The sequence below is a fragment of the Mustela lutreola genome, chromosome 4 (assembly GCF_030435805.1).
Source record: "Mustela lutreola isolate mMusLut2 chromosome 4, mMusLut2.pri, whole genome shotgun sequence".
In the NCBI taxonomy this organism is placed as follows: Eukaryota; Metazoa; Chordata; class Mammalia; order Carnivora; family Mustelidae; genus Mustela; species Mustela lutreola.
In genome coordinates, this window is record NC_081293.1 from 109,141,010 (window position 1) to 109,157,612 (window position 16,603).

Consider the following 16,603-nt stretch of genomic DNA (forward strand, 5'->3'; position numbering starts at 1 on the left):
GCCCTCCGGCGGGGCCCCTGCCTGCGCCTGCCCAGCTGCCGTGGACCGTGGATGCGCCGCGGATGCATGCGCCGCGTGCATGCCCAGCCCTGCGGGGCGCCCGGGGCTGCTTGGTCCCCGAGGCGGTCAGTGCATGCGGACGGAGCCCAGCATGGCTGTCTGGGGCCGCCGGCGAGGGGATGAGCCAGTTGCTGGGCCTTGGGCTGAGGTCAGCCCACCTCAGCCAGTGGCACTGGGCGGGGTTCTCCGTTTCAAGGCCACGGCTCCTCCATAGGGGACAGCCTCCTGGGTGATGCAGCGCCCTGGCCAGAGGAGCCTGTGGGGTCTCCGTGGAGATGGATGCTGCAGGTCGTCAGAGCATCTCGGCCTTCCCCGAGAGGGGGGCAGGCAAGCTGGGGTTGTAGGGCAGCCATGGCCGGCCTGAGGTCTCTGCTTGTCCACCATGGGTCTGGGGTACCCACTCAGTCCACCCCCCCCCAGGGCACCTGCTGCCAACTCGCGCATCTGACTTGAGAAAGCGTGGAGGGAGTGCCCTGTGCTTTGTACTGCCAGTACAGACGGGGTCCACAGGGCCCTGGAGGCAAGGAATTTCCAGGAGCTGCTTTCAGGAGGGGCCTGTCCTGTGTCTTGTAGCCGCTGGTCCAAGGGAGTTCCTCAGGAGAGGTGTTTGGGGATCGGTTAAGGGGCTGGGTGTCCGCTGTGAGGCTTTCTGGAGCCCGGGCCCCACCGGAGCCGTCTGAGTCTGCTGGGGCGTTGTCGTCTCGGGTAGCAGGGTCTGGAGAGTCAGGGACTGAGGAGGACTCTCTTGAGATCCAGGCCTGCCCCAGGGTCTCCGTCCGCTTCTCACCAGGGCTCGGTTCGAGAGGAAGGCCAGGCAGGGCAGGCTGTGTCTCCTCGGTGCGCCGGGCCGGCTCGGACGCTCTGCATTATTGTGCGGGTTCTGTGGGGATGCATGGCTCTGGGATGCTGGGCTGGACGCCTCTTTCCTCCGGGCCCCTGGAGGACCCTGGCCCTGCTGGTCAGCCAGCAAGGATGGGGTCCCTGGGCTGTGCGACTTCAGCATGACTCCCATGTTGGGGGAGGTGGCCTACCTGTGCGCTGGACTTGGGGAAGGGAGCAGGGGACTGAGGTCAGCGGGGTTTAGGTGCAAAAGCTCTCATGTCCACAGGTTTGGGCTGTCCCGCCATGGTGGGTTATGGGAAGGTGGGTTGGAGCTGACCTCTGGTGGTTTCCAGGGTCCCCACAAGGGGAAGTGGCCCTTTGGGAGATGGCAGTCTTGGTCCTGGGACGCTCACGGGTCTGGGCCTGCAGGCATTGGGGTGCGGTCCTGATCCAGCCTCGCCAGACCGGGAGGGTGTGCTGCAGGGCGGGCAGGCCTGGTGGGCCAGAGAGGGGCCCTGTCACCCCTGCACTGACTGGGATCCTGTGATACTTCTCGTGGCGGGGAAGCCTGCAGGACCGGGGCATGGGCCAAGAGGCAGGTCTCTGGTGACACGCAGCCCCATGGTTCCTGGTGGGGAAGCCTTTGAGAGAGTGGACAGATTGTGGGGAGAGACTGACCCTGGGGTGGCACTTGGACAGCCCCACAGGGCTCTCTGCTCGAGCACATCACCCATGTCCCTGCACAGAGCCTGGAGGGTGGCAAAGGGACCTTCCCAGAGAGAAAGATGGGCCACAGTCCAGAGGATTGGGACCCTGATGGTGGTCTCAAACCAAAGCAGCATTAAAGCCCCCTAGAACAGAGGCCCCACTACCCCTGGGAAGTGTGGGGGGGTCTGGGTGCTGCCGCTGAGGCTGCCAGTGTGGGGACCCCTCGTGAAGAACTGCGGCTCTCCCTGGGTCCCGGTGTGCACAGCAGCCCAGCACCACGGCCTCCAGGGATGTTTCCCGCCATGAAGAGTCCCCCTGCCCCCCGTGAACCACAGTGGGCTGCAGGGACGGCTGGCCAGCTGGAGGCTGGGGACCCACGGCAGGGTGGGGGGCTGCAGCAGCCCTGGGGGCCCACCCCTGGCCTCTGCCCCTGATGCGGCGCTCTGCCCTGCACAGGTGGGGCAGCGCTGGGCCCGGCGTGCTGGTGGGGCGGGCGGGGTCCTGGGCCAGAGGCTTGCACTCCTGCCTGACCACGTGAATCTTGTTTTCTTTCTTTCCCTACTACTATCTCCCTCCCTCCTCACCTTTCCTTCCCTGGAAGGTAAGCCAACTTCCCTTGGTTTGGCAGCTGTTCTACGAACGCTGTCCACTGCGGAGGGCCCAGATGTTGTGGGACTTGGAGGGGGTGGCTGGCTGCCCTGACCTCTGTGTGGTCGTGTTGGGGCGAGTCTGCTGGGTGTCCCACAGGTGGTGGGCAGCCGGAGATGTGGGGGGGCCCTCTGGAGCCTTCCCCATGGGTGGCACCTTGTTGAGCCCATCAGAGCCCCGGGGCCTCAGGGGTGGGCCGGGAGGCCTGTGTTGGGGCCGATGCTGCCCCGGTAAGGCCAGGAAATGACTCCAAGGTCAGGACTTCCAGGATTGGTTCCTGAAGAACGAGGCAGCCCCCGGGTGCTGAGCCAGGGGGCCTGTGGGCAGGGCGCTGAGTCCTGTTTGCCCAGGGAGCGGGGTGGGAGGCTGATGGCAGGCAGCCATCCGCACTTGGGATGAGCCCCTCCCTATGTGGGGGGGTGGCCAGCTGCAGCCGGCCCCTGCCCGGGAACACAGGCAGGTGACAGGCAGATGGCCCAGCACCCCAGCCTGGTGCCCCATCCTATGTTCCTGTGCAGGGTGGGGGGAGCATCTGCCTCCTCCTTGGTGGAGCCTACACACTGCCCACAAGCTGCAGGGCCTGTGTGGGACAGGAAACCATGGTGTCCTGCAGGATCATGGAGAATGGCTGGGGGAAGGGGCCTGTCCTGGCGTTGAGAGCTTTGAGCTGTCCTGGGTCTCCTGTGGGCCTTCTCCAGGATGGCCAGGCTCAGTACTGGGCAGACCTGCTTTAGCCTCCACCGAGGACAGATGCCACCCTGCCTTGGGACTTGGGGTCCCCTGGCTGCCCCCTAGCTCTTGGGGATCCCCAGAGCCCAGCTGGCCCTGAGGTCAGCTCACCCCGAGGGGGTGGGTAGTCGGGGGCTGCAGGTGCTTTGCTCATGTTGCCCGTTTCCTCCCCATGCAGCAGCCAAGAGCTTACTCAACAAGAAGGCTGACGCGGGGAAGGTGAGTGCCCTGGCCCTGGGGCCCACCTGTGGCCTTGCTGCCCACCCTCCCTGGCGGGCAGGCCCTGGGAAGGGGTGTGGCTCCTTCCCCCCTGACTTCTTCCTCTCTCCACAGCCCCAGACAAATAGCACCAAGAACAGCGCCGCTGCCACCAGCCCGAAAGGGACGCTTCCTCCGGCTGCCCTGGTACTGCGCTCCTTGGCCCCCTGCCCCCTGGCCCTACCACAGCCCGGCTGTGCAGTGGCCACCTGTCAGGCCTGGGGTGCGGTGGGGTGCAGCCCCAGCTACCTCCAATGGACGGTGCCTGGCCCTCCAGCTCCCCCTTGCTCTCGGGTGTGGAATTAGGGCCAAGCCCCTTTTGGGGGGTCTCAGGGCTGTGCAGGGGCCTGGCCTAGTGTCCCACCTGAGGGTCAGCTCTGAGAGGCATTCAGGAGCGCTGCCCTGTGCAACTCTGCCCTCAGCAGGCCCACCTGGAGCGTCTGTGCCTGGCCACCCTGCAGGGGCCTGGCTGGGTGGTGAGACGCCTCCTGGCTGCTGCAGGGGCACGCCACCCTGGAGCTGAGGGCTCTGGTGTCTCCCAGGAACCATGGGTGGGGCTGGTCTTAACTGTGGAGCCCCCCAGTGATCTGGAGGGAGACGAGCCGCTGTGGCAGTTGGCTTGGGGATGACCCAGCAGCAGCCAGGGCAGCTTCCTGTGGGCGGCTGTACCCCGTGGCTGTGCTGGCCTGTGGCTGCCCAGCAGGGGTGGAGGAGGCTTGGGGGCTTCTGGCTGGGCAGACGTGGGCAGACACAAGTTCAGAGGAGCCCGCTGGCTCTGGCCCTCTTGTCGGGAGGCCAGGGGATGTCTCCTGGCCAGCCCCCCCCCCCCCCCCGAGCTGGTGGCGTGGCTTGTGATGTTGCAAGGGTGCTATGTGCCCATGGCGGCCTGTGTAGGGCTGGCCGCCCCGAGAGATCGGGGTTTGCCGGGGCCCAGGTTCCGAGATCGTGCGGAGCCCAGCCCTATATGCCCACAGGAAGGCTGGGCTCGCCAAGTGGCCGTCCAGCACGCGGGGGCAGCCTCAGCCCTGGAGGGGAGGGTCCCACACAGCCAGCCCCATCTCAGACCCCATCCATTCCATATGCCACCCTCATTCCCATGACATCTTCAAAACCATGCCGGCCATCCCACGGCAGAGGGTCAGGCGGCAAGGCAAGTGGACAGGAGGACCTCGTTCCCTGCCCAGCGCCCCCACGCTCTGTGCTGCGCTCCGTGGGCGCACGTGCTTCTCTCTGGCCTTCCTGGCCGTTGGGCCTCCCCAAACTGCTCTGCCTTCTGCCATGCACGCTCGGCTGCCTCCTCCCTCCACCCACCTTCTCCTCTCACTTCCTCTTTCCTTCCTCTGTGCTTCCTTCTTCTGTAGGAGCCTCAAACCACCGTCATTCATAACCCCGTGGACGGGATCAAGGTACTACCGCACCCACTGGCCCCCTTGGGAGCCTGTGCCCAGGCAGGAGGCAGGCCCCTGGCCAGGGGCAGGTCTGGGGCACTGACCTGGGGCAGCCCTTGTACTGAGAGTTGGAGGGGCAGGTGTATAGGGACCCTTCTTGAGGCAGGACAGAGTTCCACAGGTCCATGGCCGCCCCCTCAGAATGAGGCCCCAGGCGCTGCCATCTTAGGCGTGGCTGTACCGAGTTACTGTTAACAGTGGGGGCCCAGAGCAGGGTCCGCTTCTCAGGACCTCCGTGCTGTCCATCCAGCCCTATCTGCAGGCCGGCGCAGCAGAGCCGGGAGCCAGGCATGCAGGGCTACCTTGGGGTGCCAGGAGAGGAGAGCCGGCGTGGGCCGGGAGGAAGGAGCAGCACAGATGCCCCTGGCCGCCCCCATCACTCACCTCTACCCCCAGTGCTTCCAGCCGGGCCAGCCTGCCTCTGCCGCTGCTCCGCGCCCAGCATCTCCCGCTGCATGGGCGCCTACACCTGGGGCCAGAGAAGGGGCTGGCTCTCAGGGTGGCGGGAGGGACGGAGGGCCGCCAAGCTGTGTTTCTAGGATCGGCACCTGCCCCAGCCTGCAGTTGGACTCACCCCAAGTTCCCCAAAGGGCCCCTCATATCCTGGCTGCAGGCCGGGACCAGGGGCCAGTGGCTCTCAGCATAGATGCAACGTACCAGAAGGGGCCTGGGTGTCCTCCTGCCTTGTGGCTCGGGGCAGCTATTCCTTGGGCCCCATGTCTGGGGTGAGGCTCCTGTTTGTCTTGCAAGGGGCCTCTAGACAACCTTGGGGGATTGTGGTATGAGCCCCGATCCTACAAGCTGCAGGCCACCCCCATCGCTGGGCAGGGCCTAGCACAGGGCGTTCACTCGGGTATAGGAGGAGCCCTGGAGGACCTCAGGAGCAGGCAGACCTCCTGGGAAGTCCTTGACAGGTGACAGGCTGCTGGTTTTAGAGTGGGGTCAGAGGTGCTGGGGCTGCTGGTCTACCCTCACAGGCCCTCACAGCGGGGAAACTGGGCTTGGCTGGACAGTCCAGGCCTGAGGGGCAGGCGGCCCCTGCTGGGGCAGGAGCTGTGGATACGGCCAGTCTCTTGAGGCCCTCCTGGAGCCTTCCCGCCCTGTCTGCCACAGTGCACAGGCTGGGGGAGCTTTCCCGTTCCGCTGGGAGTGCCAGACAGCCTGTTTTCCTCTCTTACGGAAGAGTCCTTAGGGAGTCTCTCCTCCAAGTGTGTCTGGTCAGAAGGCGCGTCTGGGCCCCTGGCCATTGCGGACGTGAGCGGCTGAGGCCTGGGGCTGGGTGACCGCATGTGGGGTTCCGGGATGGGCACCTCCAGGCCCCACAGAGGCAGGCTGGGACAGAGACCTCATCCTGACCCGCTGTCTCCATGTGTCCCCCAGGAGTCATCGGACAGCACTCACACCACTATAGAGGACGAGGACACGAAAGGTACATCTGGAAGATGGCACGGTGTGGCATCTGGGATGCGGGCAAGGGGTGTCCACGGGGCGCTGGCTCTGCTTGGCCACAGCCCCCGTGGCCTGCCTAGTGCATGCGGGCCAAGAGACCAGTGCCCTGGTCAGCGGGGCGGCTCCCAGCCTGCAGGGGAACAAGTTCATGGTTGAATTTGCTTTAATTTTTTTCTCTTGAACTTCCTGAAGTTGGTGACCCTGCTTGGCTAGCAGCCACTAAGGAAACAGCCAGCAAGGGGCTTTGCCTGGGTTCTGGGTGTTTCCACGGCCCCTGAGGGTGGGTGGGCTGCACCCGTGTAGTAGAGCCCCTCTGCTCCCAGCTCTGTCCACCTCCCCTGGGAGGGCAGGTGGCATGTGGGCCCGCCGGAGCCTTTGGGCCACATGGTCACAGTTCGGCCTTGAAGGCCTGCAGCGCTGCCCCAGGGCCCGATGGCCAGCCATTCTGCAAGTTTGGGGGACACAGTGGTGTCAGGGGCCAAAACAGAGGTGAGCACAGGCCCCTGGATGAAGGGAGAATGGATGTTCACGTGGTTTCCGTGAACAGACGGATACAAGCCCTTGTTGTCAGCATGGAGGCCCCCCCACGAGGCCCTGTCTTTGCAGTTCTGCCCTGATCCCGGCTCTGTGGGAGGCTGCAGGAGCATTGGCCGGCCTGCTCCGGCCCAGACCCCAGTGCGCCATCGGGCTGGGAGAGCAGCCTTGGGCAGCAGGGTGGGCCCTAAAGGGCCCAGGCCTGCCACCCCTGCCGTCTCCAGTCCTCTGTGTCCCGCTCCTGGACCCAACTGTGAGCTGTGTCTCAGGTCCTCCAGCCCCACCCCACCCATCCTCGTACTGTCCCTGTCTCTCCCGCATGCCCCCTCCTGTCTCCTGTTAGTGTCTCACCTGTCTGCCCCAACCCCCAGGGCCCCTGACACCCTGAGCTGTGTGAGGAGGGGCTCCTGGAGCTCTGAAGCCAACCCCCTATCTCACGCCCACCTCCCGCCAGCCCCCTGCGCTCTCCGTGTAAGTCAGTGGGTCGGGGGGGCCCCGCTGTGGGCGGGGTCTGCCTGGAGGACCCTGTAGCAGCCTGTCTCTGTAGGGCTGCTTCGGCCCTTCTGTCCCCAACCCCCCATGGTGGCCTCCTCCCCTCCCCCCACCACCGGCCTGAGCCCCCCCCCCCCCCCCCACTCCAGACACTGGCCAGGGGCTGCTTGGGCGGGAGCGAGTATGGTACTGCTTTCCTGGGCCGCTCACGCTCGGCCTCCTGTCCACCCCAGCGCCCAGGGTCCCTGACATCCTGAGCTCCGTGGGGAGGGGCTTGGGAGCCCTGGATGCTGAGGGCCCCCTGCCTGCTCTGTGTAAGTAGTGCCCCTGGGCCTGCTGCCCTGCTGCCGAGTGGCTCCTGCGCCCGCTGTGTGTGGCCTCAGCTGCCCCGGCCGCCGGGCTGCCTGAGGCTCAGGGCCTGGGCCGGGCTGACCGCCTGGCACTCCCCACGCAGGGCGCTCCCAGCCGCCGCCCTCCCCTCCTTCTCCCTCCCCCAGCTCTGCAGGCTGCCCCAGGCCTCTCCCCAACGCTGTGTCCCAGGCCTGGGCATGGGCAGGGCCCTCCGGGTGGTCTACAGTGCGTCTCTCGTGTGAGTCTCGCCTCCCTCACGCCGCCTGCCTGACCTTCCCGGTTGCAGCACCCCATGGGGCCCTACGGAGGCGTAGCCTCTCCCGACCATGGCTGTGGGCGAGAGGAGGGAGGCCTGGCCTTGCTGCCCAGCTGGGTCCTCCCTGGGCTCTGCACACGCCGGGCTGCCTCTGTCCATGGGGGGGGTTACCCTCTGCCATAGCAGCTGAACGGCCACGGAACAGTGTGCTGCCCGCACGTTCCTGAAGCCCCTCCTCTGTGCCCTCATCCTCCCGTCCCCCTTCATCCCCCACATTCCCCTTCCCCCCCGTCCGTCCACATCCCCTCTGTGCCTCCTTGTGTCCCCGTCCCCCTCTGTCCCACCCGTCCGCCCCCTCCCCCTTCATCCCCCACATCCACCCACGTCCCCGTCCCCCACTTCCCCCGTCCTTCCCCCAACACGTCCACCTGCATCCCCCTGTGCCCCTGTACTTCTCCTGGTGCCCTCCGCCACACCCCCGTGTCCCTCACGTCCCTTTCTGGGCCCCACATTCCTCCTCCTCGTGTCCTTGCATCCACCTTCATCCCCCCACACTCCCTCCGTCCCCGGTGTCCCCCCAGCATCTCCCTCTGCCCTCCCTGTGCCTGTGTCCTCCTCTGCCTCTTTGTCCCTCTGGCTTAGCTCGTAGGCCCGTAGCTTCTCTGTCTCCCGTGCTGCCCCCCAAGCCTCCTGTTCCTGTCTGGTCCGCTCCACCCCACCCCCCAGGCTCTCTGCCATCCTGAACACGGTGAGGAGGGGCTCAGCTCTGGAAGCCCAGGGCCCCGCCACCCTGCCTATCTCCAGGTCTCCCAGGCCCCCCACCCACCCTGTGTAAGTAGCACCTTGAGGGGCCCCCTGGCTGCTCCTTGGGGGCTCACAGGTATGGAGACCCCCGGCTGTGGTGTGCTGCCCCCTCACTCTGGGAAGGGGCCGGCTTGGGGGGCAGCGGGCGGAAAGGGGAGCACAGGGAATTCGACACGAAGGTGTCATTTGCCTTCAGAACAGGAGCTTGTGGCTAAGGAGGGGCTCATGAATGCCTGTAGGGAGGAATCAGAAGCGGTGGCGCCAGACGAAGGCCTCGCGCCTGTGATCTGTGGCCCGTGTGACGCAGTGTTGGCTGCAGGGGCCCAGGGTGAGGGCTTGGGGGGGCAAGGGGCCGGCGCTGGGCTGCGGCCCCTCCCCAGGCAGAGAGGGAGGAGCCGGTCGCGCCAGCCGGTCTGCCGACTGCCGCCAGGATCGCTTACAGGGATGGGTGACACCCCAGGGCTGCAGCACCCCCCCAGCGTCCCCCCCTACCTGCCAGGAGACACCAGGCAGGGAGGCCTGCGCGGTTGGATGAGAGGCTGCGGGCCAGGGGCTGGGCATGGCTGGGGAGTGGCTGGGTGAGTGCGGGGCCTGAAGGCCTGGGCAGGGACCAGGGGGAGCAAAGCTCGCCAGCAGTGGGGGGCATAGGGGCTGTGGGGAAGCTGTGCCCACCCCAATGGCCAGGAGGGCACGGGGCAGCCTCCAGATAGCAGTGGACCCCCGCAGAAGTGCTCTATACTCTGCCAGAGGGGCGAGGCCAGGTGCAGGTGTCTTGGCCGCCTTGGCCCGGGGACGGAGGCTGGTCACAGGGCTGGGGCGGAGGGGGTCTTGTGGTGAGGGAGAGGGTGCAAACGGAGCCTGGGGAGGGGTTGGCAGCATCCGTGTGCCCGTCTCCATGGCCCCTCTTGGCCCTGGTTTCACAGATGAGGAAACTGGAGGCTGGGATGTGGAGAGATGCCCCTGGGGGGCTGCCCACCCGGGACTGTGAGCTGCCCTCAGTGCATCGTGGGCCGGGTTAGGGGCTCTGAGGACAGGGCATACCGTGAGCACTGCATCCTGGGCTGACCTTGGGGGTCTGCCCTAAACTAAGCTTGTAGAGGTGAGGACCACAAGAAGGGGCCTTGAGCAGGACTGAAGGGAGGGGTGCTGGGGGGCCAGGGTGCGGCAGGGGAGTGGGGAGCCCTAGGGAGCTGAGGCCCCCGGGGGACGGCATCCTTGGTCTGGCATGTGCCCCTGCCCAAGTCCCCAGCACTGCAGCCCCTTTGAGAGCAGGGGGTCTGCCGGGAGGGATGGGAGAGGGGACTTGGCTCTCTAGATCCGCGGTCATGGGTGTCAGAGCCCGGGCAACCCCCGTCTCCACCTCTGGGGCCAGGGTTATATGCCTGCCAGCTGTCGTCATGTGTAAATGGGGTCGGTGTCCACGGGCCCAGGTGGTGTTCCCCATAATCAGGGATTACACCCAATCTGCTGCTGCCTGCCTGCGGGGGTTGTGGGCTCCTGGTGCCCCTGCTGCCAAGCGACACGGATTAGGGCCAGCCTGGGGCCGCTGGGGTCCCGCCAGACCCTTTCCCAGCCTGTTAGCTTGTCCCAAGAGAGGGAATGTAGGGGCTTCGGTCCACCGCTGGGACCCCTCCCACACCAGACCCTTGCCCCCATGCCTCTGCTCAGTCTGCAGAGCTGCCTGGGCCTGGGGTGAAGGGGGGAGCTGATGGCAGGTCACAGCTGGTGGCTTCACCTCCCGGGGAGCCCCTACTCCCTCTGGAAGAGGAAGAGCTGCTCCGCAGGGCAGGGGTGGGTCCAGGCAGCAGCCCTTGTCTGCAGATCGGCGACATCAGGTCCCAAACCCCGGACTCGGCGATATGTGCTGTGACCCCAATGCCTCCTTTTGACTTTCTACTCTCATTTTATCTTACAATTGGCTTAGAAACATGCCACAAGACTTCACTAAGGGGCAAGATTGGGGACTTACCACAGTACGGGATGCACGGGACATGAGACAGAGGACATGTCATTCCATTCCAGTCACAGGGCTGAGGGCTCCCATGGGGTGCTGATATGGAAAGGGGGCCCAACTGGTGTTGGGTGTTGGACACACAGGCACTGCCCTCCCCTACATGGGCAGGAGGGGCCTGGCTTGGGGTCCCCTGGGAAAAGCTGGACTGCAGTGGGGACAGGGACCTGGGAGAGGGGGTGAGCATCCCCAAAGCAGAAATGCTCAGGCAGAGGGTAGAGGGGTGGGCAGGCTGCCGGGAGGTCACACACTGGGGATGCAGAGGGACCCAAAATGTCCGATGACATCCTGCTTCGGGTCCCAAGCCCGAGAGTAGAGTGTGGTGGGTGCAGGGACAGAGCTCTGCCGATGGATATGGGCGGACGTGGGTTCCCCGGAGCCTGCAGCCCACTGTGCTGGGGACCAGCTTCCAGGGCCGACCAGACAGTGGGGCCTGGGCTTGCGTGAGACAGCCCGGAGCCCAGACCCTGGCACGGTCCAGACATAGAGTTGGGTGAGAAATGGAAAGGGGGCCTTTGCACAAACACAGCTGGGTCCAGAGGGAGGGGTTTCCGAGACTGGAGAAGCTCTCAGGTCCATGCCCACGGGAATCTCCACGTGCAAACGGGCACCTGCCCTCCCCTGTAACACCAGCGCACACGTGCACCTGAGCCCTCGGGTGTCACGGAGCTTCTGCCGCTTGTACTCTCCAGATCCCATGCGGCACAAAAGGCCCGCCTGGACCCACATGCACTGTGTGGTGCCCACAGTTCAGGTGGGCATTGGTGGGAGGGGGCACGTAGGCAACCAAGGGTGCCGGCAGCGGGGAGGAGCCGGTGCAGCCCCATGCCAGGGTGGTACATGCTTCCGAATGCGGAGTCCCCCTCTGGAGACCCTGCTGTGTGTGCTCTGGGACTGGAGCCCACGCATCAGCATACGGGGGTGCTGTTCGCAGGGGTGCTGGTGGCTGGAGTACAGACAGATGCCCAGTGGCAGGGACAGAGAGCCACTGGGGAGCCAGGGAAGCTTCTGGAAGCGCAGTGACCTGGCAGGGAGCCTGTGGGGAGGAGCTCGTGGGATCCCATACTGGCTGGGTCTGAGGCTTACTGTGGGGAGCACAGTAAGTTCCGAGGTCCCTGGGAGCCGTCTGAGCGCACACGCGATGTGTGTGCATACTTGGGAGTGTACATGTCCTCATGGAGGCGGTTAAGCACCCACCGGAGGGTAGTCCTCCTCTGGGGAGGGGAGTGAAGCATGAGATTTAGGGGAACACAGGCACTCACAGCTCTATCTGGTTTATTTCTATGAGAGTCTCCGTGGCTGTGAAAGTGATCCAGGTTTGAATCCGCAGTGGGTTGCGGCTGCGTTATTCTCTGAAACAAGTTGTGATTAAAGAGAGAACGGGGATCGCAGGTTAGCACCCTGGGGCCAGGCCTGTCCCAGTGCAGAGGCCAAGTGGGCAGAAGCCCAGAGCCCCAGGACGGAGGGTGCTAGGTGGGCTGGTGATGCTGGGGGTGGGGGGTATGGAGGGGGGCTGGCGCCCAAGCCCTGGACTGCACACGGGTAGAGACCCAAGCAGGTGGGAGGCCAGCCAGCTAGCTGTGGGCTTCCAGGGAGAGACCCACAGACTCCCGAGTCCCCCGTCCCCTGCCCTCTGCTCCGCCTTCGCCCCATAGACACTGCCCCTCGCCCTCCCCGCTTCACAGCCAGCCCTTACCAGATGTTCCTGGAGAGGGGCTGGATACGGCAGGGGCTTGGGAGCCGAGTCTAGGTGGGCAGAGGCCAGGGGGCAGGTCCCAGGGGACATGGCCGGAGGGACTGGGGACCACAGTCATGGCGGGCTTTGCTTCCCCTTTCTGCATTCTCCAGACGTGGTATTTCTATCACATGGAGACCTTCTATGTAAGACAGACAGGGCTCCATGGACTTGGGAATGTGGGGGCTGTGGTTGACCTTGGAGGGAGCCGTGTGAGCCGGACAATCGGGTCCCTCCTGGGGAGGAGAGCGGGTGGGGGCTGGGGATGCTCTGCCCTAGGCCCTCTGCAGGGCCACCTGGGGTGGTCCTTGGTCACTGGGCGGCTGTGTTCCCGCAGCACGGAAGCAGGAAGTCATCAAGATCACCGAGCAGCTCATCGAGGCAGTCAACAACGGGGACTTCGAGGCCTACGCGTGAGCAGGGCATCTGGGCTGGGTCCCGGGGGGGGGGGGCTGGGGCGGAGTGGGGGCTTCCCTGCAGTGAAGGGAGGGCAGGCGGCAGCAGGGGCTTCTCCTCACCTGGGTCTGCCCCCCAGGAAAATCTGCGACCCAGGTCTGACCTCGTTCGAGCCTGAAGCGCTGGGCAACTTGGTTGAAGGGATGGATTTCCACAGATTCTACTTCGAGAACCGTGAGTGCCGGGGCTGGGCGTGGGGGTCGCCCCCGACAGCACAGTGGGGCCCCCGGGCCTCCAGGCAGCCTCCCTGCCCCCCTTCCCTGGGCAGAGGCTCCCCAGGGCGCCCAGCAAGCCCCTGCCTCTGCTCACAGTGCTCGCCAAGAACAGCAAGCCCATCCACACAACCATCCTGAACCCGCACGTGCACGTCATCGGGGAGGACGCCGCGTGCATCGCCTACATCCGCCTGACGCAGTACATCGACGGACAGGGCCGGCCCCGCACCAGCCAGTCCGAGGAGACGCGCGTGTGGCACCGCCGTGACGGCAAGTGGCAGAACGTGCACTTCCACTGCTCGGGCGCGCCCGTGGCGCCGCTGCAGTGAAGGTGGGTGCCGGCACGGGCCCTTTCCTGGGGTGCGCCGGGGACGCTGGGCAGAGCCGCCCCCGCACTATAGGCAGGCAGCACCCCATCCCTGCTTCTCCCCCTTCTCCCTGGGGGAGCGGACGAGAGCTGACCCCTCACCTTTACCTCCCTGGGGGGGAGCAGTTGAGCGCTGACACCCCGCCCACCCCTTCTCCCTGGGTGGGGACAGATGAGAGCTGACACCCCCCCCCACGCCTTCCCCCTTGACCCCCACCCTCCCCACCTTTCAGAGCTGTGGCCGGCTTCGTGGGACAGACTCAGTGTTTGGAGCCCGGCCGCCCTCCCGTGGCCTGCCTGTCGCATGTTTGTGTCTGCCTCGTTCCTCCCCTGGTGCCTGTGTCTGCAGAAAACCAAGACTGGATGTGATTTCTTTTTAACAACAAGATGACAACCACCACCAAAAAAAAAAAAAAAAAAAAAAAAAATTGATGTTGGATGAAACAGGAGAAAAAAAGGCAAAAGCTGTACAAACCACTGGCATCTGCGGGGCCTTGAACTGCCGGGCACCCCCCACCCACGCTCCACGTGTCTGTCACTCCTGGCCCCTCAGGGAGCAGTGGGGCAGTGACCTTGTCCACAGGGGCCGGGCCGAGGAACGGTGTTTGTTAGGTCTGCATACCCACCCCCCCCACCCGCCGTGCATGGCTGCCATCAGGAGTGTCGGCCACCTGGGGCCAAGGGGACCCGAGCACGGATGTTCCCCTCCCTTCCTCTCATGCCCCCAGCATGGATGAGCAGTGCAGAGGCCGGGCCGGCCCCCGGGGGCCCGATGAGCCATCTGAGAAGCCCCCGTGGGCCCGGGGCTCCCATTCTGGCCCCTCCAGGGCCGGGGAGGTACAGACTTCCCAACTGGCAGAGTCTGGCCGAGAGGATGCTGTTGGTGGCAGCCCGGTTGGGAGGGGAACCCTTGGGTTCCCACAGCACCTCCCTCCTGTTTGGGGTGGCTCCCCTCCGCCCACCTCCCTCACCAGCCGGTGCAGCCACAGAGGGGCCCTAGACAGGCCCTCCTGCCTGTCCAGAGGCAGGAGGAGGAGAGGGGTCAGAAGGCGGTGCGTGGCACCCTGCGCTCCCAGGCCGGGGTGGGCGCGGCAGGGGTTTGTGAACAGGGCGCTTTCAGAGTCTAGGCTCGGAGCCGAGGGAGGGAGGGCTACCCTGGGCTTGAGGGGCAAGGTGCGGTGGACCCCCCAGTAGGCCTCTCCAGGCTGCTGTGTGTGTGGGGGGGCGGGGGTGATAGGGACCCCAGGATGAGAAGACAGGCTGGGCCCATCGCAATGTGCACCTGCGAGCTGGTGGGCACCGGGGTCCGACGGCAGCAGAGTGCGCCCAGGGCAGCTGGCCAGGTGGGCTGGTTAGCGGCTGTGATCGCCAAGCTGTGGACCCTGCCACTCCAACACCTGCCCCTTAATTCACATTTTCAACAAGGATTTTCTTTATCTTCCCCCACAAATCAAGCCACGGGAGGGGCACAGAGTGGGGAACGGGACACAGGACGCTGGTCTCCAAGGGGACTGTCCCTCAGCAGACACTCCGAATGGACACTCACCTGCCCGTCCACGGCTGTGCTCAGGACAGCTGTCCCCACCCATGGACACAGGGTAAACATCTGCCAGGCTCCCTGGGCCGTGGGCAGCAGCAAGGCTCACCGTGGACAGCGTGTGGCCTGGCCACCCTCACCTCCGGGGGCCTCCTCCCCTCCTCCCCTCACCTGTTATTTCCACGGAGCTGCCTGTCTGGGATAATTGGGAATTTTTCCGGGGGTAGTTCTTTTGCATGACCCCTCTCGGGCAGGCCACACCTGCTCTTCTAGCTAGATGTCGGAGGTGTGGCCGCTCTGCGGAGGGCCAGCTGCCCGCAGTGCTGGCCGGCCCCCCCTTCTCTCTTTTTGCTGAGTTCCATTGTCTTTTCTTTCTGAGCCTTGTAAGTGTAAAAAATCATTATTTTGTTCTGTCTCGGGAAACTGCAAATAAAAGAAAAACAGGACAAACGGCTTCACGTGCAGCTGGGGGCTCTATGCCGGGGCCCTTCCAAGCCCCAGCCCAGCCCGCTCCCCCACCGCACTGCCCCTCTGCCACTGCAGGCCGCCGCTGCACCCACTGCCGCACACCCCCTCTTTGGGCCCTGGACGCCCTGAAGCCCCTGTCTCTTTGGTGGCCTCTCGGGGAGGCCAGATGGCGGTTCTCTGTGGGAAGAGCCGGGACCCAGCCTCCACCGTGTCTGTGCGTCCATTCCCCATGCCTGTGGCTGGGCTGTGCAGACTGTCGGCGCACAGGCCTGCACAGACGTCATGGTGCTGTGCATCACGGGAGGGTGGTGGCTGCTGGGATGCCCACAGCAGAAACCTGGGGGACGGAGGAGAGCAAGAGCCTTCCTTCCCCTTCTCAGGATCCAGTCCCTGCTCTTCCTGTCATCCACGCCCCTGGCCTGTCCCTCAGCAGCTGCCCACCACACCCCTGCAACATGGGGACACTAGGCCACCTGGGGCCACCGCTAGCCTGTGCCAGCTAATGTAGCAATGAGCTCACAGCTGCAGGACCGCGTCGCCCCAGGACTGCCTAAACGCACCTCCTTGTGACCACAGGGCTGTCTTGGTCCTTACCGCACAGCCGCCTGCAGCCCTCGCGCGAAGACGGGTAGCCTCCCCTCTGCACTGGTTCCCCGGGCCCTGCAGGTGCTTATCTGTGCCTCCGGCCTTGTGCTTTCCTACAGCACCATGTGCCTTGATACTGAACGCTCCCAACTAGTGTGTGTAGGTGGCTTCTGGTGCGAGGAGTGCCCCAGGGGTCACCAGGACAGGAGCCCTTGGCTACGGCTTCTTGGTGCCCCACTGGTGCGCTCGGGAGGGCGGGCTGTGCCAGGAGGCACAGAGGAGCCCGGAGCCGACGCGGAGAATCTGGAGCGGGGCTCTAGAGCGGGCAACGGTGCGGGCCCAGCACAATATCTAGGGCTCTGCTTGCAGATCAGCTGTAATCCGAGGCGGCTATCCAGGCCAGGCCTCCCTGCGGGCGCACGACACAGCCCTGCCCACCCCCCACCAAGGATTCTGAGCCCGGCCGGGGTGGGGTGGGACCCACACACTTGGCTGGGGGAGCAGTTACCGTGCCTGAGCCGGGCAGCAAGACAGACTGCGGCTTGTCATTGTTAAATGGCACCAGCTTTGAGCAAAGCTCCAAAAACCCCATACTCCAGCAGGTCTTCCAGGCAGGAAAAACTGGTGCCCTTGGTCCAGCCAGAAACCCCAAGCCTGCTTCTCACTTCCA

The 16,603-nt window shown here is 65.2% G+C and overlaps 1 protein-coding gene across 10 annotated transcripts in view; it reads left to right on the top strand.

The window, feature by feature from the left end:
- The window catches only part of CAMK2B (calcium/calmodulin dependent protein kinase II beta), a 79,020-nt gene extending 63,690 nt beyond the window's left edge, over positions 1 to 15,330 (top strand). For 2 of the 10 annotated variants that reach the window (XM_059170706.1, XM_059170711.1), the window contains 8 exons: positions 3,146 to 3,186; positions 3,301 to 3,372; positions 4,587 to 4,631; positions 6,054 to 6,102; positions 12,643 to 12,718; positions 12,841 to 12,935; positions 13,073 to 13,307; positions 13,577 to 15,330. In XM_059170706.1, coding sequence (XP_059026689.1) covers positions 3,146 to 3,186; positions 3,301 to 3,372; positions 4,587 to 4,631; positions 6,054 to 6,102; positions 12,643 to 12,718; positions 12,841 to 12,935; positions 13,073 to 13,305 — 611 coding nt within the window. In that variant the 3' untranslated portion in view covers positions 13,306 to 13,307; positions 13,577 to 15,330. Of the gene's footprint in view, positions 1 to 3,145; positions 3,187 to 3,300; positions 3,373 to 4,586; positions 4,632 to 6,053; positions 6,103 to 7,027; positions 7,254 to 7,381; positions 7,463 to 7,645; positions 8,104 to 12,642; positions 12,719 to 12,840; positions 12,936 to 13,072; positions 13,308 to 13,576 lie in introns of those variants that run through there. The other 8 variants (XM_059170707.1, XM_059170712.1, XM_059170709.1 and 5 more) reach the window with 5 other exon arrangements.
- Positions 15,331 to 16,603: the final 1,273 nt, after the last annotated feature.